Source organism: Zeus faber (genome assembly GCF_960531495.2).
Source record: "Zeus faber genome assembly, chromosome: 21".
Classification (NCBI taxonomy): domain Eukaryota; kingdom Metazoa; phylum Chordata; class Actinopteri; order Zeiformes; family Zeidae; genus Zeus; species Zeus faber.
Genome location: NC_137208.1, coordinates 16191773 through 16215386, shown reverse-complemented (window position 1 = coordinate 16215386; position 23614 = coordinate 16191773). Strand labels below are relative to the sequence as shown.

At 47.6% G+C, this 23614-nt stretch overlaps 2 protein-coding genes across 2 annotated transcripts; one reads left to right on the top strand and one right to left on the bottom strand.

Annotated features, from left to right (window-relative positions):
- Positions 1-891: 891 nt before the first annotated feature.
- On the bottom strand, positions 892-6235 carry guca1aa (guanylate cyclase activator 1Aa; the record flags this gene model as incomplete). Its single annotated transcript, XM_080022641.1, has 5 exons — positions 5254-6235; positions 3068-3302; positions 1638-1787; positions 1451-1544; positions 892-1019 (listed from the first exon to the last, which is right to left on the bottom strand). Exons 1-5 carry the CDS (start codon positions 5520-5522, stop codon positions 892-894), a joined length of 876 nt encoding a protein of 291 aa, XP_079878767.1. The 5' UTR covers positions 5523-6235.
- A 579-nt stretch (positions 6236-6814) lies between these two features.
- golgb1 (golgin B1) lies at positions 6815-23558 on the top strand (the record flags this gene model as incomplete). Its single annotated transcript, XM_080022640.1, has 20 exons — positions 6815-6852; positions 7219-7297; positions 7557-7736; positions 7852-7965; positions 8525-8692; positions 8801-8923; positions 10129-10242; positions 10450-11230; positions 11405-11481; positions 12885-12954; positions 13543-18640; positions 18784-19195; positions 19323-19556; positions 19711-20553; positions 20702-20895; positions 21080-21239; positions 21429-21517; positions 21632-21703; positions 21893-21983; positions 22092-23558. 20 exons carry the CDS (start codon positions 6815-6817, stop codon positions 22227-22229), a joined length of 9075 nt encoding a protein of 3024 aa, XP_079878766.1. The 3' UTR covers positions 22230-23558.
- Between the last annotated feature and the right edge of the window lie 56 nt (positions 23559-23614).

Here is a 23614-nt window from a genome sequence, read left to right as displayed (position 1 = left end):
GCTCTTGCGTTTCCATCTTGTCACCAATCAATCAACCCGGCCGGCACTGTTGCAGTCGTATTCTCTGCACGGAGCGCTGCTCTGCATCGGAAATACTAATTAAGAGAAGTGGCAACTCGTTGGGCGTTTGGAGTATTCCACACTTAAAGTGTGTGTACCACTACTTAAGTTTAATTTTGACCTTGAAATAAATTGGAAATGAGTTACTGTCACAATCCTTGTGTTGCTGGTCACCACAAAGTCACTCAGAATCCCAGACTCCCTTCATTTCTCTTTTCACATTCTAAGGGGGGATTGGGGTGGATGTCATCATTCCTAGTTGTCATGGCAGCCAGAAGGATGAAGAACTTGCATATCTGAAAGCTGGTGGAGCCAACTTCTGTTGATCCAGTCATTTAACCCAACATTACATAAATTAGTACAGCAATAACATAAGATGGACTTGAACCGTTTTATTAGTATTTTACAAAATCATACAAGATTTACAAGTTATTAAAGCTTTAAAAACATGTTCTGGGAGGAGGGTTTCCTGATGTCTCAACCGCATAAGTGTGCATACCAGTGCCTGCAGTGACCTGGGTTTGAATCCAGCCTGCAGTCATTTGCTGTGTGTCTCTCTACCCTTCTCCCATTTCCTGTCTCTCTCTCCACTGTCCACCAACCGAAGGTGCAGGTTAAACAGTGAAAGATCATGCACGAACGGCCGCCTTTGTCCATTTTGCCACAAAGTACAAGACACAAGCACTAGTGTGTTGATCACATTCGATTTTATAGCAAAACATCAACACCGTAAACTGGGTTCAGTCCAGTTCAAAAGTGATTTACTGCCAGCAGAGGTGTAGCCGAAGGGTTTTTCATGGTTCTGATGAGGCGGTCGTAGCCGAAGGGGCTTCAGGTGCTGTGCCTCCGGGTGTGGATCATGGCAACGATGTGGGAGAGGTCTAGACTCTTGATCATCACCTCCATGAAATCCTGGTCGCTCCGAGCACCGGCCACAAACTCCTCCAAAGAGAGCTCCCCTAGAAGGTGGACACGATAACAGATCAACTTATTCGTCTTTAAGTGTTGATACTGGCTTATCTCTGGTTCCAACCGGGACGACTGTTTAACATGTGGTCGTGGCATTATCCCCTGTCCCATGTTTCCTCAATCACAGTTGCCATTATAAAACCTACGTAATTCTAATCAGATTATGCATCTTTGTTTGTATACCAGTGGTATAGACATTATTGCTTTTATCATGAGTGAATGTAGGACCATAAGCGCACAGGGTTGACCTCCTTCCAACTATCTTTCTATATTTGTGTCTGTTGGACTTGCTGAGTCCAGACAGTAATGAAGCTGATAAATGTCTCAAGCCCCGTCCGCTCCGGTCATTAGCGCTTGTATAATGGCTTTGTTTGGAAGTGACTCTGTCGACTCTCCTTCCACAGCACTAAAAGACACTCACCATCTCCATTTATGTCAATCCTGTCGAACACGCGGTTGGTGAAGTCTTCCGCACTTCCGTCCTGTTTTTCATTGCCATTGATCGCTCGAATGGCCTAAAGGAGCAGACGGTGCAGATTGAAATGAAGGCTGTGTCGTGCCTAATGGAAGTACAACTGACGAGGTAATGCGGTGTGACCGTTCCGTACCTTTATTATGTTGAGGAGTTCGTGTCGATCGATGCAGCCGTTGCCGTCCACATCGTAAAGTTTGAAATACCAGCGCAGCTTGTGCTCCATTTTGCCACGCATCACGAGGCTCAGGGCGGCCACATACTCCAAGAAGTCTATGTAGCCGTCCTATAGATGCAAGAAAGACATGTTTCCAGATAATAGCTATATGGGATGAAAATCACTGGAGTCAACTGATTTGATCTCAACTTGGGAACATTTGAATAACCATAACCTGCAACATTTTAACATATTTTTACATATTTTTACACATTTTTTATTTTTCACATATTTTTTTTTTAACCTAGCTTTTCTAACAGCCCACTGGTTCAGGACAGCTTTGTCTCGGCAGCAAACAAATAGATAGGCTGGTTTTAAATTAAATTATCACAAAATCCCTATTCTTCTGCACACACGTATTCTTGTTTAAATAGTCTTAAGTACAGTCACGTACAGTTCTCGTGGGTATTTGACAGCAAATTCCCCTCTCTGAACTTGGAAGGCCATTTTAGTCAAGTGGGGAAGCCAGGGCCCTGGATTAACAGGAGGGAATGTGTGTGTTTGGATGAGCACAGGCAGCAATCTTGGCATCAAGGCATTGTCTCCGACAGATAATCCCCCCCAATTAAATCATGCATTAAGATTACCCCAGCCTTTTGTAATTGAGGCTGACAGTGTTGCTAAATATAGCAATGCAGGTTCCCAGCCAGACAGATCCCATGATGACCCTCCCTCCCGATAAGCCACCATTCGTTTAGTTGGGCGTCAGGTCCTTAAATGAGTCGTGGGTCTTTCACGGGTGGGTAATCACATGACATACTGGCAATTTTAAGCGTTAGAAAAGTAAAGAACAGAAGTTGCCATTGTGATTTCAATAATTAATTTACCCCAAATGTTATGTTCAACCCCTTCTTACGAACATCAGCATGAAATTCATCCATCCACTTTACCCACTTCTCCTGGTCAGGGTCGCAGAGGGGCAGGGGTCGATCCCAGGTGACGATGGGCATATGACAAGGAACCACTTTATATGGGGGCTTTGGAGCTGAACACACACTATTCACATCTCGGGGAAATAACAGCGTCCACATCGCCCAACCTGTATGTCTGTGGTGACGGGACGAAACCCACAGACACGTGGAGAACATGCAGACAAGAGTCCAACCCAGGTCTCTGGAGTTACAATGCAAGCACCACCCGCTGCCACCACCTCCAGCTAGGCGTTCTGACCGCAGCTAATCATGCAAAGGTTCTGCATGGAGTTTCATAATTACACCCCAGCCTAAAGGCTACCACCCTGTCCCACTGTTGTAACAAAGATTCAACTTGTGAAGTGTGTACAGTAAGACACTGGTTAATACACGACTTTCCTTGGCAAGGCAGCCTAGCAGCTGAAGTGCAACTCTTACCTTGTTCATGTCAAAGGTGCGAAACATCTGCTCTATGTAGGCGTTGGCCTCCGGGTCCAACCCTCTCAGGCCGAAGAACCTCTTAAACTCATGCAGGGTGAGCTGACCCGAGGGGCACTCGGTCATGAACTTCTTGTACCAAAGGTGCATCTCCACCGCCTGGAGATCATCCACAGTGCATCCTGTAGAATTGCCCATTATGGGTGTGAGAAGCTTCTGCCTGTGGCGCTGCAGCCTGGTGCACAACCCTCACTGCCCAATTGGTCTACTGTGAAGCGGAAGGTATCCTTCTTCACAGTCACACAAAAATGGGACCTTGGGAGCTGATGGGTGCGGGTCAGGGCTTTTGTACCGAACTGGGGTCTGGTTTGCGCTCAACCAACCACGCCCCTTCTATTGACTGTAATCCATCTGCGGTTCCAGATGATCATCCTAAGTAGACCAACTTGATGGCAAGGGTCAGCGTGTCCCAACCATGCAGTTGTTACACTAGGATATGCTGACCCACACCGTGGTGCTCTTCCACCCCCTCCTCCTCATGTGCAGCTGCACATGACCAAGCTAATCCTGCTTCTGAGTGTATGGATGTATCTAAGTAGTTTGTTACGTGACAACACATGGTATATAACACTGTTACAGACAGTGGATTTAACTGACATAAAATGCAACTTGTCATTTGCAAAACTTTTATTAACAACTAGTCATTTAGTTTCAATCTGCTGTGAATATGTTAAACATGCAGGATGAAAACAAATAATATGGAAGAGCTTTATTTCATGGAGATAATACAGTCATGAACAGAAAAGCATTCATCACTCGATGGTTAGTACGTGTATTACCTCATCCCTACGTCTGAACACACTTAGCGTTTATTCTTTAGATCAACGTCAGTAAGATACGTAACAAGTTATGCATGATGAATACTGTAACTTGCTTCAAGTGCTGTAGGGCATTGTAGTGTGTCACCTTTCGAAGTCAGCTCCTTTGGAAGTATACAGAGTACTGCAATTAGGTTTGATGGCGGCGTCACTTCAGCAGCTTTTCTATTTAACATCAACCAACAGAGTATTCTCGTAGCCGCAGATCCCTATTCCATCTTTGCCACAACCAGCACACATAAGACTGATACACATATGTCAGATCACGGAAAGTACCAAGATAACATTCTGTTTAAAATAAAGATACTACAAAAATACTCATAAAAAAATAAATGTGATTTTTGGACAAAATATAGATGTTTTGGTACTCTTATTCTTATAATATTCTTGTAGATTGAATGTTATTCTCCCTTGTAAGTCGCTTTGGATAAAAGCGTCTGCTAAATGACTAAATGTAAATGTAAATGTATAATACTGAATCATGATTAGACACTACCTTCACTTGTATTCTTCCGTCTCTCTTTTGTTGATATTCTTAGAGAGGAAGCAACAAAGGGAACGGGGAAAATGTCACCACAGCCTATTAGCGGTGGACAAATGACCAGAGAGACAGAGGGGGCAAAACGTTCGTGCAGAAAGGCGCACCGACCAAAACAAGGCTTCTTCAAAAACACACTAAAGATATGTGTGCAAAAACCACAAAGCACAAAAAAATTACATTCACCCATTAAGATTTAAAAATGCCGAAATGGCACTGATTATTCTTCCTCTGTCCGTCTAAAAATCCAGAAGACACAAGCTCACCCTGGTTATCTATCGTGTCATAGATAGGTTGGTAACCAACTGCCGGTGTGGTTGTTTTGTTATTTAATGCAAATTGACCATTGTGGGGTATGGGGTCATTTTGCTTTTGGACTGACTGCCTTGGTTTTAAGTGCCTTCCTTCTGGGGATCTACATTCTCTTTTGCCATCATTTTGGCAAACAGTCCTGTGTTGTGGCATTGTACAAAGGAATAGTTGTGACTTCTGCCGTTGATGTAATATGTTTTGACTTTTTTGTAAGAGATGCCCTTAATCAGAAAGGCAAAATATATGTGTGTGTGTGTAAGTAAAGAATATATATGGTGACTATGAAACGCTATAAACAACATAGAAGGCTATGTTGTGAGAGCTTATAAAGTAAAAAGCTAAATATCATGTAACTCATTAAGGCCTTATTGTCTGCATCTTCATATCCAGGGAGCTCCTCCTTGATTCATGTGATGTCCAGGGAGAATGCTGCAGAGTAAAACGGGAAACGGGGTCACTCTGTCTGCAGGTTGGGGGCCGGGCAGACCTCCCTGCCCCCTCTCCTCTTGCCCCAGGTCAGGTATCTGTAGATGGACTCGAACACAGACACGGTGTAGCGTGCAAACAGTGCGGTCCACTTCACCACCTCCACCAGCCACTGCACACTGCGGCCCGCGAAGGCCACAAACACGGTGGCGTAGTGGGCGAGAAGCAGCAGGCTCCTGCCCAGTTGTCTGCAGTGGTTGACAATCAGATTGACCCTCGGGTCAAGTCCTCCGTTTTTCATGGCGGCAGCCGTGTGATTCCAGGTGGAAAGAGACCGATTCACAACGCCACTCGAGCGTTGGAAGACCGGCAAACGACTCGTTGGAGAGGGTCAGTCGGGGCAAAATAAAGGCCAAACAGGTCAACCTTTGACTCACAGAGCGCGAAGTACACCGTGCAGTCCACCAAAATATATCATTTTGACAGATTGAAATGATTCCCGTGCCAGGTTCCGTTCACAACTCTACAACCAGGCGACTCCCCTGAGTTCATCGTTCACGAGTCTCAAAAAAAGAATCGAACCTTTCATCACTACAACGTATTTGGGCGTTTTGTAGACGCATGCCCCGTGGGGATAATCCCCGGGTCAGTGGAGCGGAGGGTCTGTCGACGATCCCGTCCAATCAACAACTCAATTCCGCCTCCTTTCTTTTTTTCTTTCTGCGTCGTGTACCAGGTCCCCGGGTCAGAGGTGAGGGCGAGTTTGCAGACGGTCCCTCGCGGTCGACGATCCCCAGCCGCCGAACCAACAGCCCGGATCAACTTTTTTTTTTTTGTTTGTTCACGTTTTGTACGCGCGTGTTCCAATGCGGATACTCCCGGGTCGGGGTGGAGGGCGAGCTCGTAGACGGTCCCCGACTGTCGAGTTAAAAAAAAAACTCGGATCGACATTTATTTTGCGTTTTGTAGGCGCGCATTCCACGCGGACACTCCCTCGGTCGGAGCGGAGGCGGAGTCTGCAAACGGTGCCTTGCCGCGGGTCCAATCAGCGCAGAGCGAGCTTTGTTTCCGGAATGCTTTGGTGATGTGGCTCCGCGCTGAACCCCGGCCGAGGAAACACATCAAATAAAAAAATTAAAATTAAAAAAAGCCTAGATCGATTTACCGTGGGAACCGCTCGGACAGGTCAGTTAAGCCCTCTCGTTAAAAAAAACAACACTATTTGTCACGCATCGGGGGGGGGGGGGGGGGGGGACGCGACGTTGGCTTTAAATAAGCTGCCCTTGTTTCTAAGCTGTGGAGGTAACCGTGGTTAAGGTTGTCAGAGATAGCTGAAGCCAACGCGTTTATAACTCCTTTTAGCTCACATGCTGACTAACGCCGTAGGTCCGGGGGAGAGCGGGAAGTTAGCCACCCGCGTCCTGTAGCGTTAGCAGTGATCGTCGCTGGCCACAATAGGGTGACGCAGCCGCAGTGAAAGGTCCGCCGTGTTTACGGCCGAATTCGGTCTTTTCCGTGCGAACTCGGGGAAGTAGTTCGCGGCCCCCCCCCCCCCCCCCCCGGACAGGGTCTTGTTTGTTTTTCGTGGGAACGATGCCGAGGGCACTGAGATCCGACCACAACGCACCCAAGTAGATCAGATCCATCTGTCTATCTGTAAAATACAGGGACACAGAGATATATCAATCACATCAAGTGTCCTGACACAGGCCACGGCTGTTGTAGTTAATGAATTGTGAAGGCACTATAGGATCTGTTTTACGCAGTTGGTAATGGTTTCAATATTAAAAGCAGGTTCGCAGGGGCTAAATAGAAGTCAGGTTGCTAGTATTTGCTGTGGCTGTAATTGTAAATATAGATGAATAGACATTTCTACAATTATACGGACACGGAAGGGGTTGTTCATCGACATCAAATTTCAAGTAGGCAAGCGACACGGCCATCTGAATGCATTGCTCTTATTTCTTTCCTTCTTTCTTTCTTTTTCTAACCCGCAGTGCCATCTCTATGTTGAGTCGCCTGGCCACCGTCCTCCATGAGCTCTCCGGAGAGGAGGCTCCAGATGGAGGCCCGCAGGTGAGATACCAGAATGCAGACATTCCCCACCTCTGCAGTCACCCAACTCTCTACTTAGTTACATGCAAATGAAATGGGTATTATGGCTCTTTAATATTTAAGTTAGGCCCGATATCTGATCCAGCCGAGGGGGAAGAAGTGTACCGATCTCAATCTTTAACAACTCGCTCCTACCATTAAAGGACCACTACACCACACATGACCGTTTCTAGCTCATCAAGTAGCTACTGTATAGCCTGGTTTGTTTTTGCCTGTGCAGGAGGAGCTGGTGCCCCAGCTGCATCCTGGGAAGGGCCAGGCTCCATTGGAGTCTGAGGTGCCAGAGGAGGCCATGGAGAGACTGGCCCACCTGGAACAGCTGCAAGAACTGATCAGAGACAAAGACCGGCAACTGGCTCTCAAGGACACAGAGCTGAACCACAAAGATGCACAGCTCCAGGTGTGTTGTATAGTGCATGTGTGGGGTGTACTCCTGTTTGTGTGCATGGCCGCTGCAATGATTGAAATGGTTGAAAGTGTGACGTCCTATATTGCCTTTTGCGGTGCATCTGTAGAATGAACGGGAAAGCGCAGAGGCACGTTTCACCAAACTCAAACTGCAGGCCAAAGCAAAGATGGCTTCGCTCACCAAACAGATCAATGACATGAAAGGACAAGTCGGAGCCACTGTAAGTAACAAACCCTAATTACATTATATTTGCTCCATTAAGTTGGATTTCAAAGGACGTTTCCGTCCTCTCTGCAAATGGCTCCTCGCAACATCAGACAACACATCATTAATATAAATGTGAAGCTTCAGTGTTATTTTTAGTATTTAATAAATGGGTATTGTTTTTTCTTTTGACATATTTTATGATATTCAAAAAATCTTAAGAAATGGCACCAGATGCCTTATGACAAAGCACACAGGCCCTTTTCTGTGTGCAGGCTCAATGCTAGTGGACAAAGATCCTTTTTAGCCCAGTGGCTAGGCACAGGTGTTATTAGCTGTTCAAGAGTTCCTTCAGAGCTCAAGTGGCTTAATATTATAGTCAACATACATACACACCTCTGTAATAAAATCAACCCACATACCCCACTGGTTTATGTGGGTGGTTCTACCTGCTAACGGCATGTATTGAAACTATCAGGCCAGGGTGTTCCGTAAGTCCATCGCACCAATAGCAGAATGGTCCTTCCAACCATACATTTGACTCCAATAAACCAACCAATTAACATTACCTACAGCAGAGTCCAGACAGCTCCTTCACAGCAGCAGGTACTGAAGTAGAAGAGGAGCTCCAGTTGCTGAAGACCAAACTGAGCCATGAGGAGGCTAGCAGCAGGATCCTACAGGAGAGCCTCCAGGCTGCCCAACATCTCCTCCAGGAGAAGGAAACCGCACATGCAGAACAGGTGACACACTGGTTGCAATGCATATTTGTATATGCATAAGAATACCAATGCTCTGATGTTTTCAATTCTGCTGCCTTAACGTCTTCTGACTTTCGGTTGTGTCATCAGCTGGGAGTATTGCAGGCAGTGGTGTGCGAGAAGGACGTGCGTTTCCAGGAGCAGATCCAGAAGCACGAGGAGGAGCTGCTGAGGGTCACAGCACATTCTCAGAGTGATGCTGAACTCCAGCAGGTACAAGAACAGAGCTATCAAAACGAGTAATCTCCTTTTAAAAAAAGAAGCAAAAATAACTCAAGCTTTTATGTTTCGGGCTAGGGATGCTAATTGCTAATTTTTTTTTATGACCGCTAGCCGACCCTTGTTAACCGATCATTAACAGTTATCCGACAATATTAAAATATTAGGGCACTGTCCCCCGGGAAAAAATGAATTAGGGTCTTCTTATATTAGACTTTACACATTATATTTATAAGTAAGGGGAATGATAAAAATATTTCTATACACGGGCACAGCTCTCCATGCGATCGCAGAGAGAAGTGGAACAGTGTGTTTACAGTTGTTAACACCTTACCCTTATTTGGGGGAACGTGGACGGACATGGAGGAACTTGTGCTCTGTTCCTCCATGCACCCGTGCCCCGCACCCCCCGTCAAATATTTGCACCGAACAGCCAAATCTGATTCGACTGACAGAGTTCTGAGTCAGGTACAGCCCTAGAAATAATAAATAATAATTGGACTGACACAAAAGAAATCCCCCATATGTTTAACGGACTGTCCCTCCCAGTGACGAGCGGCGCAACTGAAAAGTTCTGTTTCTCCAGAAGTCCTTGAACATAAGATGGAAGACAGTCAATGATGATAACTCACCAATGATTACTGTGTTTATATTTCATATTCTCCTGTAGCTTTCACCAGCAAAAAAATGGAATCCAAAATATAAATAAATATATATATAATTTTTTTTTTTTTGTATTCCATTTTTGTATTATATTGTATAACCTATTTTTCTTTTACCATGCAACACATTTTTTTTCTTAATTACTTTTTTTAAATAATATTTTTTTAACAGTTGAACTGATCGTATTAATCGCTCAAATTATTAACATCCCAATTTCGGACATACAATTACATTTGGTGTTTCAAACTTCAAAGAAACTGCAATATTTCCATTTTCTGGCTCAGCCTGTTGTAAAACCGTGTCATCATTCACTCCTCTGAGGTAGGAATATATTTGTTTTTAGCTTTTAGCACCGCTCCCAGGAGTGATTTTCATCTCACTGGACAATCAAGGGTCCTGATCTTTCTCTCCCTGTGGTAAAAATCTTCAAGTCTTTCTCGGGGCAGATCGAGGCTCAACGCGGTCAGTTCTCCACGTTGGCCCTCTGCAGCGTGCCGGGCCTGAGTCTCATTGGTGTCTCATTGTGCGTCCCCTAGGCCCTGCATTTGTCACAGAGGCGGTGTGAGGAGCTGGAGGAGGCCGTGCACTCACGTTCCCAAGTGCTGGAAATGCTGCAGCAGGAGGTCACAAGCGCAGATCAGCAAAAACAGGTGGAGAATCCTGTCTAACTCGATGCTTTTCGGGGCCTAACAATATCGGAGCCTTTACAGATATTAATAGAAATTTGATGCTCATTGGTGAACAATGCTGCTTACAGATGAAAAGGGATTCTATTCATACACACCTAATCTAGATTGTGTTGTTTTCTCACAAGCACATAACACAAGACTCTGGAAATTTCACCGCCTCTCTCATAGATTCTAACGACTCAGTTCCGGCAAATGGAGCAGGAGTTGGCTGAGGCTGGCAAGCAGTTCCGGCAAATGGAGCAGGAGTTGGCTGAGGCTGGCAAGCAGAGGGGGGAGGAGAGGCAGCAGTGGGCCCAGCAGGCCAGTGAGGCAGATGCAGAGCTGGTAGCCCTGAGGGCCAGCCGCGAAGTCTGGAAGACAGAGAAATTGGAATTGTCGAGGCTGGAGAGGGAGCTGGCCTCTCTCAGAGCGGCGGAGCAGGAGGCACTCGGGGCCAGTCAAGAAGCCTTGGAGAAAGAACACATGGAGGTTGCCAGGTTGTTGAGAGAACTGGCTTCAGTGAAGGAGGCTGAGCTCGCGACCATCCAAGCAAGCCATGACTCCTCCGAAAGAGACAGAACGGAAATTGATCGACTTGAAAGGGAGTTGTCCATGAAAGAGGCAACGATAGCAGCCTTCCACGCCAACCAGGAGACCTTTGAGAGCGAAAGGTTGGAATTTGCCAGGTGTCAGAAAGAGCTGGCTGAACTGAGGCAGGAACAGAGAGAGTGCCAGGAACAGGGAGAGAGCCAGGAACAGGGTGAGATTTTGGGGGAGGTGTGGCGTCACCTTTGTTCCCTGGCATCAGATAGTGTGCATGCAGCAGAGGAAAGTTACATCCCCACTGACCCCTCTGTGTTGCTGGACACGCTACAAGCCCTGGAGGCTCGACTGACAACCCTGAAGGAAGAGCGGAACGCGAGTGAGGAACGCTGCGACCAGGTCACCCACACAGTGGAGACCCTGCAAGGTAAGAACACCATAAAGACCCTGTGGTTGTTATATCAGCTAGTATCAGGTTGTTGTTTTTTTACCCGTGAAGAAAATAACATTCACATTTCAGGCCCAAAAACCTTACATCCAGCAATGCATCATTTCTTTTTTTTTTTTTTTTTTTTTTTCAATACATGTTTTTAATTCATAGAACAACTTGATAGAAGAACTTCAGACCAGGAAGAGGCGGATGTGAAGATACAACAGCTGGAGCAGCAAATTCAGTTGGTAAGATGAAGACAGGGGAATACACATTTTCGAGAATGTGTGTGTGTGTGTGTGTGTGTGTGTGTGTGTGTGTGTGTGTGTGTGTGTGTGTGTGTGTGTGTGTGTGTGTGTGTGTGTGTGTGTGTGTGTGTGTGTGTGTGTGTGTGTGTGTGTGTGTGTGTGATGAGCTGTTTTAAATAATTTGCTCATTGTAATCAAGTATGGGGATGGTAGCTCAGGAGGTAGAGCTGGTCGTCTAGTAATCCAAAGGTCGCTGGTTCGATCCCAGGCTCCTCCTGCTAGCATGCTGTAGTGTCCTTGAGCAAGACACTTAACCCCTAATTGCTCCTGATGGCTGCGTCCGTCGGTGTTTGAATAATTGTAAGTCGCTTTGGATAAAAGCGTCTGCTAAATGACTAAATGTAATGTAATGTAAAGTAGTCGGCTTCCAGTGTTCATTTTGGGTCTTTTTATTACATGACGCTTATTTTTTTTTTTAACAACAGTAATTTCTTTTTTTAATTTTTTTTTTTACGTTACTTCCGTGATGCTTTGCCTCGCGGTAACCCATCTGCAGTGGCGGCGCTATGCTGGTGCTACAGCCCCGTCAGGATTTGGCATAGCACCGGTGCAGTACCCCCAAGAATTTCCTTACAATTTTACATTTTCATTTAACAGTTTAGATCCTGTCCGACAATTATTTTAAGTTAAAAAATTTTTTAAGACTTATAATTCACAGAGCAGTGGCGTAAATGCGTAATGGAGAGAGTGATCTCCGCTCCATCTCCCCGTTTCTCCAAAAAAGTAAATACAGTGTGTTTTTTATTTTAGACGTATTTATTTCCCTCCGTTTCATAATTGAACGAAATAAAAAAAAGCTCCATGCGTCCCGTGTCAGGCTCCACAGAGCCATTGATACCATTAGATGGTAATCTGCATGAGAAATAAAGAAAAAGGGGAACAAATTTGTTATAATAATCATCTGCTTATGGTGATCAATTTGACCCATACACACTGTACGTATATTTTAAAATGCACCAGAGAACTTCTTGCCCACGGACATTTTTTCTCACCCGTTGTTTCCAAATAGTTTGTAAAAAGCACACTCACTGAATTTTATCCTTCACCCTGGGCCAGGGTCAGAGCCTTTGTCTTGCAGGATGACCTCTCGCCACTCAATGAAGCGTTAATCCTATCCAGACTGATCCTCTGTTATGAATGTAGTTGCGGCTGACCTTCATAGCTTTCAACTATGTAGGGTGGTGGCTTAGTATTCCATATACAGACAAAATAGTTACAGATAAGCAACGTTGTTGCCACATTTTTTTTTAAAGGAATACATTTACTGTGACCTATGTTTTATTAAGGGATGATATAACAATCCTACTTATGTGCTAAAAATACTAATGTTGTCTCTGTCCTAGATGTCTTGTGAGCCAGTGATTCAGAAAACAAATGAACCATCAGCACCTGATTTGTCTGAAGATGAAAACGGTAATAAATAGGATTGGTTAGAGCTCTTGCCCCCTTTCTATTCAATACAAAATATTTAACACTTTCACAGACAAAATTTTGCTTTTGTTATTTTTGTACTGTTAGCCACATCAGACAACAATATACCTAACTTCAGAAAATCCTACCATAAAAGTTAATAGGCTTAACAGCGTTGGCTTCTGATCAGATGTCAATGGCATGAACCTGAATTCTCTTGTATATTAACACTCTGAAAGCTTACCGTATGGACTTTGAACTGTATTCAATGTGTTTGTTCTGGCTGACACTGTTTCTTCTGTCCAGGCCCAAATAACAAACAGAACAAAAATATTATAAAAGCAAGCACATAGAACACACAAAAAAATCTCCCTGATTTTAGATTTGATCTTTATATTGTATGTTATCTTATCTTCATGTAGAGAAAATTCCAAACATATCTGACATACGGTATACAGTATATTATAACTTGTTCCGGAAACGGGAGCTTAGGATGAAAAAGTGTGTGTCCTCATTGCATTGAAGATTTTGTAATAAATGTATGTACTAATAGCCTAAAAATCAATTTAGAAATTTGGTTCTCTTCCCCAGCCCATATTCAGGCTTTGGAGAAGCAACTTTTAGACAAAGATAATGAGCTGACTGCCCTGCGGGAATGCCTTGCACTGGCTAAAGAGCAAAACATCAGGGTTATATCAGCTGAAAGCTGTGATCACACTCCAGTGCCAGGAAATGATGCCATGGAGGCCTCCAGCTGCAGTCCTACAGGTGAACAAGACCTTATGGAAGATACACCAGAGGAGGAGACCACCTTGGTGGCTCAGGACACCTCTGTCCTCTCTGTCTCTGCTGACAATGAGAGCAGCCCAGAGTTGATTGGACCCCAGTCGGACTCCCCAGTGGAGTCCAAAGGGGCCTCTTCAGATGAGATGGTCACCAGTAGTGATTCAGAAGTAGCTCACAGTAGCTGGACCCTTCTGGAAGCCGTTGCCCAGGATGGAAGCCAGGAGTGGCCCCCAATCCCGCAAGACTATGGCCAGCTGCAGCTACAGTCATGGGAGGCGACCAGTGTGGAGCAAGATACTTCCACAGTTCACATAGAGTCCTCCTCCGTCATTATCAGAGAGACTGTGCAGGTTCAAGTCACTCAGCAGGTTGGTTCCACCATTGACTCTGCACTGACCTCTGGACAGGTCTTTGCCCAGGCCCTAGCTGAGGAACTCCAAAAGAGGTATAGTGAACTAATGGCTGAGCTCCAGGGGTTAAGACAGGCCTCTATCGAGTCCCAGGAGAAAATTCTGAGCATGGAGGAAGAGAGGCAATCACTGGTCAATGCTAAGGAAGAGGCGGAGTCCCAGGTCAGAAACTTTGAGGAAGAACTCCAATCAGCCAGGGAGGAATTGTATAAACAGTCTCAACTAGATAGCACTGCAAAAGAGAAATACACAGTTGAAATGTGCCTCTTAGAGGAACAGATTACCATTTTGCAAGCTGCGAGTGAAAACAAGGAGGATAAGATTCAGACACTGCTGACTGACTTTGAGGATGTCAAACTGGCTCTTTCTCAGCAGGAGGCCCAGGCCAGGATGCTGAATGTTCAGTTGGAGGACAGAGTGCAGTTTTCCTCTGAGCTGGAACGAAAACTTCAAGATATGGAGAATAGCCTTCTGGAATACTCTCAAACAACAGACCTAAACAATGCTTCGTTGTCAGAGAAGGACTCGGAGATCAACGAGCTGCAGCTCAGAATGACTCAGAAAGAGCAAGAGATGTTTGAGCTGAGTGATAGCATGTCTGCCAAACTTCTTCAGGTGGGAGAGGAAAAGTTTGTAATGAGCAGTGAGGTCAAGAAGCTGAAAGAGCAGATAACTGAATTGGAGAAAGTGAGAGAGGAGAAGCAGAAAGTTGATGATGAAGGCTCAGTAGCTGCGGCTGCCGATGAACTTGGTAATTTGCGACGGGAGAAAGAGGAGCTGGAAACCCAGTTCGCAAACATGAAGAAGAAGCTTCAAGTTGCACTTGTTCAGCGCAAAGAGTTGATGAAGAAGGTTGCCAATCTAGAGGAAGAAACCAAAAAATGTAAAGAGCAAGATGGTACCGCAACAGTGGAACCTCCTAGAAGTTTAACTGTGGCAGAGAATAAGAGGGAGCAAGACATTCAGGAAATGGAGGCCGTGCTCAACGAGGTCAAGCAAGCCTTGAGATCCAAAGAAGAAGCAATTAAGACTCTTGAGCAGAGAATTGTCCAACAGGATGAGGTTCTGGCTGATACTGTTGCTCTGAATACAAAACTCTGTGAAGAAGCTGAGCGATCGCTGCAGGCTGGCAATTCTGCTGAAACAAGTGAGTTGCAATCCCAAGTGGCCTCCCTCGAGACAGATTGTGAAACACTGCAGAAGAAACTCTTGGAAGCCCAAGAGTCTCGTAAGGAAACTATTCGCAAGGCCAAAGAGAAAGACAGGCACCACCGGGAACAGTTGAAACAGCAGAAAGAAGAATACAACGAGCTCCTGGGGCGTTTCGAGGGGCAGAGTAGTGAGCGTGAAGTCCTTTTAACAAAGCTAAAAGACCTGGAGGAACTGCAGATACAGAACAGCACCAGCGCGGAAGACAAAGGTTTGCTTTGTCAAGAGGACAAAGCTTCCACCGTGGCACAAGAGAAACCAGCAGCTGGATATTGGGGCCAGGAAGATTGGGTTGATTTTGCTGCGCCTGAGAGCGATTTATCCCAGCCGCAGCGTGAGGAGCCCATTCAGCATTCCGAAGAGCAGCCTAAGGTCTCTTTGGAAATGGAGTCCCAACAAACACTAAAGGAGGAGTGTAAGGCCTTGCGCTTGGTTCAGTCGGAGTTAGAAGAGCAACTCCAGACCACCCATGCTACTCTGTCGCTGAGGGAAAGTGACCTTTCAGAACTGGGCAGAGAGATAGAAGCCCTCAGAGGAAGAGAAAAGCAGATTGAGGTCCTTTCGGAGGAAACGCGTGCCCTCAGAGAGAAGTGCATCCAAGCAGAGTCTTATGCTGAAACCATCAGAATAGAGGTGGAGGCTGCAGTCAAAACAGCATCAGAGTCCTCCATTATAACTTTGCAGGCGGAAGTGGAGGAATTCAAGCTGTTCCTCAGCAGTAAAAACCAGGAAATCATGGAGCTGAGTCAACAGCTCAGCGATCAGAGTTCACTCCTATGCGCCATGCAGGGCACCGTGTCTGAGAAGGACCAGCTGATTGATTCTTTACAAGAAGAATTAAAGGCTGAGCATGAGAAGAATCAAAGGCTGGAGACCGAGGTTCCACAGAAGCAGGAGGAAATTAAAGACAGTGAGGCCAAGATCCAGCAACTTCAGAGGAAGCTCCAGGCTGCTCTTATTTCCCGCAAAGAGGCCCGAAAAGAAAACCAGACTCAGAAAGAGGAGCTGGCTTCTACTGAGAAGGTAATGGCTGAGTTGCAGGCTAATATGAAGGCTAAGGAGGCAGAGCTGGAGAAACTACAAGCAGAGAGAGTTAGACTGATAGAAGAGGTGGACAGGACCCTAATGGAGAACCAAAGCCTGGGCTCATCCTGTGAAAGCCTGAAGTTGGCCATGGAAGCCGTACTAACTGAGAAAGACGCCTGTAAAAGGGAAGTAGAGTATGCCAAAGAGGAGTCTACTAGAACATGTAGAGATTGGGAGGAAAAGGTGCAGGGCATGAAGGATGAGTATGAGACTTTGCTCAAATCCTATGAAAATGTGAGTGATGAGGCAGAGCGTGTGCGACGTGTCCTGGAAGCTGCCAGACAGGAGAGACAGGAGCTGGCAGCAAGAGTGAGGACTCATGAGACAGCCAGACAGGAAGCTGAGAGGCAGGTAGAGGAAGCTCGCAAAGAAGTGGATTCAGTGAAAGACAAGATGAGGAAGTTTGCCAGAACCAAGCAGCAAAAAATAATGGAGTTGGAGGAGGAGAATGAGAGACTTAGAGAGCTGGAGGAAAAGAAGGGACTAAAACGAGAGGACAGGGCCCTGAATGCTGAGCTTAAAAGACTGCAGGAAGAGCTGGGAGCTTTGAAAGTGAACTTCGATGCTGTAAAAGCAGAAAGAGATTCTTCGGCGCAAAAGGTTGTTGAGTTGACGGAGCAACGTACCCCGGAGGGTGAGGAAGGTCACATTCCAGTTACATGTTTAAATTCAGGCGCCATCGTGGAAGAGTCTGTTGTTTCCCAGGAGTTACACACGGTCATGGCTGAAACTGCTCAGGAAGAAGCTATTGGGAGTCGGTCTGAAGACGAGCATCAGTTGGAGACCAAAGGGAAAACTTCAAATGAAGAGGTAGCGGTGGTAGCCGACGCAGTAATACACCCAACATCTGTTGAGCAAATAGTGCAGGTGGTAACAACTGAAAGCGCCCAAGATTTACTTGAGAATAAGATCAGAGCGATAGAAGCAACTGTTGGCACAGAGAGGGAACTGAGGCAGGAGCAAGAGGCCCAGCTGAAGGCTGAAGTGGCCTCTCTAGAGCAGCAGCTTCAGGAGAGTAAAGAGAAGGAGCAGAGCCTTTCGGCCTCTCTACAGCAGTCTCTCCAAGAGATTAAAGTGAAGGAACAGAGCCTAACAGAGGAAGCTTCTAAAAGGGAAGACCAATTGAAAGAGCTCCGCAGCAGCCTTGAGGCTGAGAAAGATGATCTTGAAGAGTGTCTGATGAACCAGTTGGCTCAGCTCAATGGCAGCATCGCCGGCTACCAGCAAGAGGCGGCAGACACGCGGGAGCGCCTGGCCGATCTCCAGCGTGACGTAGAGAGGTTGGAGAAGGAGCGAGCGGAGCTTGAGGCCCAGGCTCAGAGCGAGATGGACCGAGCGGCGAGGCTAGAAGAAGACAAGAGGCAGGCCCAGAGAGAGAGGGCTGAGGCTGAGGCAGAGTCCGGCAAGCAGAGAGAGCTAGAGCAACAGCTGAGGTCTGCCCAGAGGGTCAAAGAAGGCAGTCAGAGCAGAGCTCGCCAGCTCGAGGAGCTGTTGAGGGAAAAGCAGCTGGAGATGCGTCAGCTGCAGAAGGATTCCATCCACTACCAGGAGAGGATCAGTGAACTGAGCAGGGAGAGCAAAACACTGCAGTTAGGCCATGAAGACCTCCAAAAACAGCTGGATCACTCCCACCTCGAGACCTCCAAAATGCGTGAACAGATTGGGAGAGCTGAGGATGGGCTGTTGAATTGTAAATCCCAGCTGAATGAGGCCCAGAAACAGATCAGAGAGTCCTTAGCTGAGAAGATGGCCTCTGAACAGACCACTCTACAGAGGGAGGCTGCAATCAAATCTGAGGCGGAGCAGACCTTGGACTCTGTAAGGTTTAGGCTTGGTGCAGAGCTGAAGCAGATGGAGCTGAGGCTGGAAGAGGCTTACAGAGATAGGGAGAAGGAGGAAGAGGCTGCACAGGAGGCCAGGGGGATGGCAGCAGGAGCTGAGGGACAGGTACAGGAGATGCAGGCGCGTCTGGATGAGTCTTTGGCCAGGCTGGCGGCCTTCTCTCGCTGCATGTCCTCACTGCAAGATGACAGAGACCGAGTGTTGGACGAGACCCGGCAGTGGGAGACTCGTTTTAACAGTGCAATCCAAGGAAAGGTGGCGGAAGTGCGCGAGGCTGAGACTCGGGCCAAGGAACTGGCCGCACAGCTTCAAGGAGAAACTGCTCTAAAAGAGGAGCTGCAGCTGTCTGTGGACAGGTAAGAATTTCTTGCTGTTTATATTTTTGTATTAATTGCTGTCTAACTTGAAATTCTATGGCACACAATATGATATATTTTTTTCCTCACTTATTTGAGATGAAATGGTAGAATGAGGACTGACAATTTCTTGTATCTTCCAGGTTACAGAACGCAGACACAGAGTGGCAACTGAGACTGGAAGGGGAGAACAAGAAAGTCAGAGAGAGCCAGGCTGCCCTAGAGCAGGAGAGGGAAAGGTTGCAGCAAACCTCAACTCAGCTGCAGAGCACCCAGGCGGAGTTCTCCGCCCTGGAGAGCGAGTCGGAGGGCCTCCGCCACAGAGCACTGGCTTTGGAGGAGGCGGTGGTGAGGCTGAAGGCGGAAGTGGACCAGGTTAGACTGGAGCTGAGAGAGAGGGAAGCTGAGGAGAGGAGGCTGTGTCTGAACGTGGAGCGACTGGAAACAGACCTGCGCTCCTCCAAGGCTTTGACGGAGAGCCTGCAGACCGAGCTGAGCGAGAAGGAGAGAAGAGAGGTGGAGCTTCTGGGGCAGAAGGAGCAGGATGTCGCTCAGGTAGGAACCGTACATTATCCATAATAACACACTGACTGATTTATTTTTATTCTTATTTTTTGCTCCGGCAATTACGAGTTCCCAGAGAAATGGTCCATTTGTTCATGTGTCGTGCATTTCATCCCAGGCTGCTGAAGAGGCCAGAAGAGAGGCCAACGGCAGGGCAGAAGAAGCAGAGACGGCGCTTGAGCAAAGGAGAGCGGAACTAAGGGAAGCCAAAGATCAACTCCATAAGGCGCAGGAAGAAAGCAGCAGCGGTAAAGCCAGACTAGACTCGTTTACAAAGGCAATGGGCTCCTTGCAGGATGACAGAGACCGCATGCTCCACATGTATAAGCAGCTAGAGGAAAAGCACCTCCAGGTAAATGACAAACAGTACAACGCTTACAGAATACCCGTGTTTTCTTTACTGAATAATAAGAAAGTGTAGTGTTTGATTTAAATTAAAACCTGAAATTACTGATCCTGCGCATCACAAACTTATTTTTGATCCTGATTGGTGTGTCGTGCCTCAGGTCATGATGGAAAAGGACGGCCTGATACAGGAGGCAGCGGGGGAGAACAACAGCCTGAAGGAGGAGCTCCGCTCCCTGCTGGTCCAGAGGGATGACCTATACGCCGAGAAGGGCAAATTGGCCGCGCAGCTCCACGGCTACCGGGAAGAACTCAACCAAGTCCTAAGCATGAAGGAGTCTCAGCACAAGCGCCTTCTGACTGCGCAGCGAGAGCGCATAGCCTCCCTGGAGAAGGAGCGGCAGGAGCTGGAAACTCAGATACAGAGTCAAGGCAGAGACGGGGAGACGGAGGTGCAGGCTATGGTACCCAGGGTTGAGAGGGAGACGCCCACACAGGCCGGCGACGGTGGGAGAGCGGCAGAGGTGAGCGAGGCTCCCGGAGCAGAGATGGAAAAGTTGCTGGAGCAGCTGCAGGCGAGCAAGGAGCGGGCAGAGTCCCTGGAGGAGAGCTTGCTCCGGGCGAAGCAGGAGCAGGACGCCAGGGCCAAGGAAGTCGCCGAGCTGCGCTGGGAGGACGGCGTGATGCGGATGGAGTCGGAGAGCGCCCAGGAGAGGGTGGCTGAGCTCGCCCGGGACTTAATGGTGGTGGAACAGAAGCTGCTGGAGGAAAAGGAGGTGAGCGCTCAGCTGAGGACGGAGAACCAGTCGTTTGGGAACGCCATGGCCTCCCTTCAGGACAGCAGGGACCAGGCGGTGCTGAAGGCTCAAGAACTCGGCCTCCGGCTGGACGAGTTGAACAACGCGGCGGGTCCCACGGCTCCCAGCAGCCCCGGAGGATCTACCGGAGAGGTGTGGGGCCTGAAGAACGCGCTACAAGCCCTGCAGAACGACCGAGAGAGACTGGTGAGGAATCGGTTTGGAAAAGCGTCGCCGATGAACATGATGATCGAACGTCACAACCGGACGGGTTTGAGCGGTCGATCCTGATGTGGACGGTTTCTTCTCTAACAGCGGCTTTCTTTTCTTCCCCCTCTCCATCTGGGCTTTCAAGCTCGAGCAATTACAGAAAGGGAACGCCGAGCTGCAGAGGCAGAAGTCGGAGCTGTCCCGCCTGGGAGCCGGAGAGCTCATCAAAGTCAGCCAGGAGCTGTTTGACGAGAGAAGGAAGGCGGAGGAGCTGCTGGGCGTCATTCAGCAGCTGGAGGACCTGGTGGAGACGGGCAAACAGGAAACGGAAACGCACAGGTGAGACCGCGATGACGTCACAGGCTTTTACAATTAAAATTTAAGAAGGCTCTGAATAACTAATTGTGTGTGTGTGTGTGTGTGTGTGTGTGTGTGTGTGTGTGTGTGTGTGTGTGTGTGTGTGTGTGTGTGTGTGTGTGTGTGTGTGTGTGTGTGTGTGTGTGTGTGTGTGTTCTCCTTTGAGGCTTGAGCGGATGGACTGGGTGGCTCAAGCGGAGCAGCTGAAGCAGCAGACCCTGGTCACGCTCTCGGAGCGGGACCAGCAGCTGCGTCAGCTCGCCACCATGCTGGAGGAAGCCCGAGCCGCCAAGCCCAAAATCCTGAGGGAGAGCTATCAAAGAACGGTGAGGGGGCGGGGGGGTGAACGTTTGCCTCGTTTACTCCCCAAAGGGGAAAGAAAACCTCCGTTCTGGGTATTCTTATTCCTACAGCCCTCTGTGCTGCCATCAGGTGGAGGTCACCGTCTTTATCACTTGATCATAAAATTGCAGAGGTTGAAGGAGGACTGAGGCTCCGTGGTTTCATTCCCACAGGGCACGGAGGAAGTGGACGGCGCTCCGGGGGCGCCGGGGGAGCGTAGCAGCCTTTCGGAGAGCCCCGACCTCAAGGAGCTGCAGCGGAGGTACGTAATCCGGCGAAACCCCCTGCCCCCCATCCATCCGGGAGACATGAAGTGAACAGCGGCGGCGTGAGCGGCTCGAAAAACTCATCGGGTTTCCTGGTTTTCCTCCCTCAGGCTGGAGGAAGAGATGGGACAGAGGATGGCGACCGAGGAGCTGCTCGTGGTTGCACGGGATCAACTCAAACGGTGGGAAGTTGAACAATACGGGAACCGGGTTTAGGTCCCTTTTTCAAAGGGGTGTATTGATGTATATAGGTATCTACATCGGTGTATTTGCCGAGGGTTGTGCCGTTTTCCGGGTTGATCTTTATCCGGCCTCAATGAAATAGGATCCAAACAGAGTCGGTGATCCCTGTATCCTCCTTGTGTCAACAGCCACACCCAGGGAGAGTGGCTTTCTGCACGAGAAGCACAGCACTCGGAGACCGCCGTCCTCATAGACCCGCCAGAGGGAGCGGTCAGCCGAGTGAGTGCCCGGCCGAGCCGTAGTCATAGCGGTCGACAGCTTACCGCGCCGTCTTTTTGTGTGGTCTTGGTCGTCTTTGTGCCAACGCCTCCCGCTTCGTGTCTGCAGACGCGGAGGAGCGGCGCCGGGCTGGCGCGGATGCTGCGCGTGGCCTTCTGCTCCCGCCAGCGCACCCCTCTCCTGTTCTCCATCTACCTGCTCGCCGTGCACGTCCTGCTGCTGCTCTGCCTGGGGGGCTACCTCTGAGACCGGCCCCCGCCCTCGACGGAGAGCGTGGGAGGACGGGAGACGACGGAGAGGCCAGCAAAGTGGGGAAACGCGTCGGTGAAACTCAAGCCATCGCCACTTCCTAAATGTTGTCACCTTACGATGGCTTACCGAAAAGAAGGGATTGACGTTCGATACGTTCTACACAATGCACTTTTGATACACTGTAGGAAATGTGTCTTAAACTTTTAGCCAAAGTATATAGATTTATATATGGGGAAGGTGGAAGCACAAATTGTTGGTTTTTACACAAGTTTTGACTTTTATGACGAGCACCGCGTGTTAGTTACTCAAAACCGAGCATTTTGACAGAGCAGAAAGACCGGTGAGGATGCCACATTTATTTAATTGCTTTAAAAAAAAAGAGAGAGAGGGAGAGAGAGAGAGAGACAAAAGTTTTTGTTTTTTCCATTTCCATCAATCCCTAGACTACATATTCCAGTTTGAAAGAAGGGGTCGCGGCACAGGGCCTTGTGGACGTGCCTGTGGACTTGGCGACGTCGCGATGGCCTGAGCTCCGAGGCGTGCTGCCCTGCTCACATCTTTTCCTCTCCTGCTCTCTCCTGCCGTGCACTAAAACACACGAGTACGGTGCAATTTTTTTTTTTTCCGAATGCATTCCAAACACTTTTTTTTGTTTCCGTCACTTGTAAACAATTCCGCTCAGAAGTGTTAATTATAACGATTGACAGATTCCATTGTAACGTGCAAGTTGGTATGCCGTGTGGATTTTGTTAGGTTTGACTATCCAATATTTCCCCTCCCTGAAATTCTGTTGCACAGATTAGATTTTCTTTCTTCCCCTGGGGTTGGATTTAAGACTTCCATGGTAGGATTACGCTGCCATTCACATGCAATTTTGTCGCATTCGCCATCCATTTCCTGCTCAGTACGATTGCTTTTACCCCCACCCCCCCTCCAACCCCAACATTATTTCCGCTACATTCTCGACTACTGTGATGTAGTATTATTTATTCTCTACGTGTTAAAATGGTTAAGTATGTCCACATAATGTCTTGACGCCGTCCTCTCTTTACTTTAACTTTAGAACCCTAACTGTTGGTAAACATCCATCAACCATCCAAACTTTGTGTCTTTGTTTAATATCGTTCGAGTATTTTACACTCACTGAAATAAACTTTTACTGTAAATTAACTTTTACAAGGGCTGTAGAAACTGTAATAAAGGTGGCTGGAGTGTAGACGGGCAGGAAATATTTTTTAAATGCGTCCTGCTTGGGGGCATTTGTAATTTGCCATCTAAACAATAAATAACTGGTGGGGAAAAAAAAAAGAATTAAACCTAAGATGTGGTACAATATGGACTTGTCACGCTTCTGATTTCAGTTATTGCACATGTACGAT